We start from the raw sequence: 1,977 nt of genomic DNA, 5'->3' as shown, positions 1-1,977 counted from the left end.
AGGCCATGCTGTGGGTCTGGAATTATCCCAGAATTATCCCAGAACTATTCCAGAATTCCCGAAATTCCCAGGATCAGTTCTCCTCGGCGGTCTGCTGCGCGCGGATGAAGGCCATGCCATGGATCCTGAATTCCCAGGTTTATCCCAGAATTCCCGGAATTATTCCCTAATTCTCCTCAGCATTCTTCTGGGTACGGATGAAGGCCATGCCGTGCATCCTGAACTATCGCAGGTTTATCCCAGAATTCCCAGAATTATCCCAGAATTCCAGGATCAGTTCTCCTCGGCGTTCTGCTGGGCACAGATGAAGGCCATGCCATGGATCCAGAATTCCCGAAATTCCAGGATCAGTTCTCCTCGGCGTTCTGCCGCGCGCGGATGAAGGCCATGCCATGCCTGGTTTATCCCAGAATTCCCGAATACTCCTCGGCGTTGTGGCGGGCACGAATGAAGGCCATGCCGTGCGTCCTGAATTATCCCAGAATTCCCGGAATTCCCTAATTCTCCTCGGCATTCTGCCGGGCGCGGATGAAGGCCATGCCATGTGCCCTGAATTCCCAGGTTTATCTCATAATTCCTGAAATTCCAGGATCAGTTTTCCTCGGCGTTCTGCCGCGCGCGGATGAAGGCCATGCCGTGCATCCTGAACTATCCCAGGTTTATCCCAGAATTCCCGGAATTCCCTAATTCTCCTCGGCGTTCTGCCGGGCGCGGATGAAGGCCATTCCGTGCGTCCTGAAGTGCGTTTTCAGGTTGAGCTGGCTGTCGAAGCCCCTCCCACACACTTTGCAGCTCAGTTTCCCCGCCGTGGCCGCTGTTGTGGCCGCTCCGGGCGGCGCCGTCTCGCGGGGGCTGCGCTCGCCGCGCTCCTCGGCCTCGGCCGCTCCCTTCCTCTTCTTGTGCGAGATGAAGCGGTGCCGGTTGAGCGACACCTGCGAGGTGAAGCAGAGGCCGCACTCGCGGCACTGCTGGGAGCTGCCGTCCGTGCGGTGCTGCGGGATGTGCTCCTGGAATTCCGCCCGGCTCGAGGCCGCGAAGCCGCACTTGCGGCAGCGGAATTTGCCCTTGGAGCTCTTGGAGGGGGGGGTGGTGCTGTCGGGCTCCTCGCTGCACGAATCGTCCGAGGAGAGTTTGCGCTTCCGGCCCGAAACCTGGGAATAGGGGGGGAAAGGGGAAATGTTGGGATGGGGGATCCCAGCGGGAATTGTGGGATGAGGCGCCCCCCAAATCCCCCACAATTCCCATGGAACTCCTGTGAAATGCCTGTGAAATTCCCATAACATTCCCATGACATTCCCATGACATTCCCATGAAAAACCTGTGGCACTCCTGTGAAATTCCTGTGAAATCCCCATGACATTCCCATGAAATTCCTGTAAAATCTCAATGAAATTCCCCTGAAATTCCCGTTAAATTCCTGTGACATTCCCATGACATTCCCGTGACATTCCCATGATATTCCCGTGAAAAACCTGTGGCACTCCTGTGAAATTCCCATGACATTCCCATGAAACTCCTATGAAATTCCCATGACATTCCCGTGAAATTCCTGTGACATTCCCATGAAAATCCTGTGGCACTCCTGTTAAATTCCTGCTAAATTCCCATGAAATTCCCATGACATTCCCATGAAATTCCCATAAAATTCCCATAGAATTCCTGTGAAATTCCCGTGCAATCCTTTTGGATGCTCACCTGGGCGGGCCCAGAGCCCACGCGGGCGATCACCACCTCCTGGCTCCGCATCTGCTCCGGGACTTTGATGCCGTGGCGCACCTGGATGTGCTTCTCCAGGATCAGGCGGCTGCTGAACGTCCTCTTCCCCTCCGTGCAGTACCTGAAATCCCCAAAAAAATATGGGATCAACCCCGCCATTCCCGGGAATTCTGCCTCTGGAATGCCCAAGCCCAAAACCGACCCCAAACGGGATCATCCCTGGTGAGAGGAACCCTGGGAAAGGGAACTGAGCCCTGATTC

General features: G+C 55.4%; 1 protein-coding gene across 1 annotated transcript; it reads right to left on the bottom strand.

Annotated features, from left to right (window-relative positions):
* Positions 1-563: 563 nt before the first annotated feature.
* On the bottom strand, positions 564-1,875 carry LOC130588196 (zinc finger protein 687-like). Its single transcript, XM_057389149.1, has 2 exons — positions 1,696-1,875; positions 564-1,151 (listed from the first exon to the last, which is right to left on the bottom strand). Exons 1-2 carry the CDS (start codon positions 1,873-1,875, stop codon positions 684-686), a joined length of 648 nt encoding a protein of 215 aa, XP_057245132.1. The 3' UTR covers positions 564-683.
* Positions 1,876-1,977: the final 102 nt, after the last annotated feature.

Source organism: Malurus melanocephalus, unplaced genomic scaffold (genome assembly GCF_030028575.1).
Source record: "Malurus melanocephalus ecotype Western Australia unplaced genomic scaffold, MMel_1.1 scaffold_3719, whole genome shotgun sequence".
Taxonomy (NCBI): Eukaryota; Metazoa; Chordata; class Aves; order Passeriformes; family Maluridae; genus Malurus; species Malurus melanocephalus.
The sequence above is the reverse complement of the archived record's forward strand: the minus strand, read 5'-3'. Positions and strand labels throughout refer to the sequence as shown.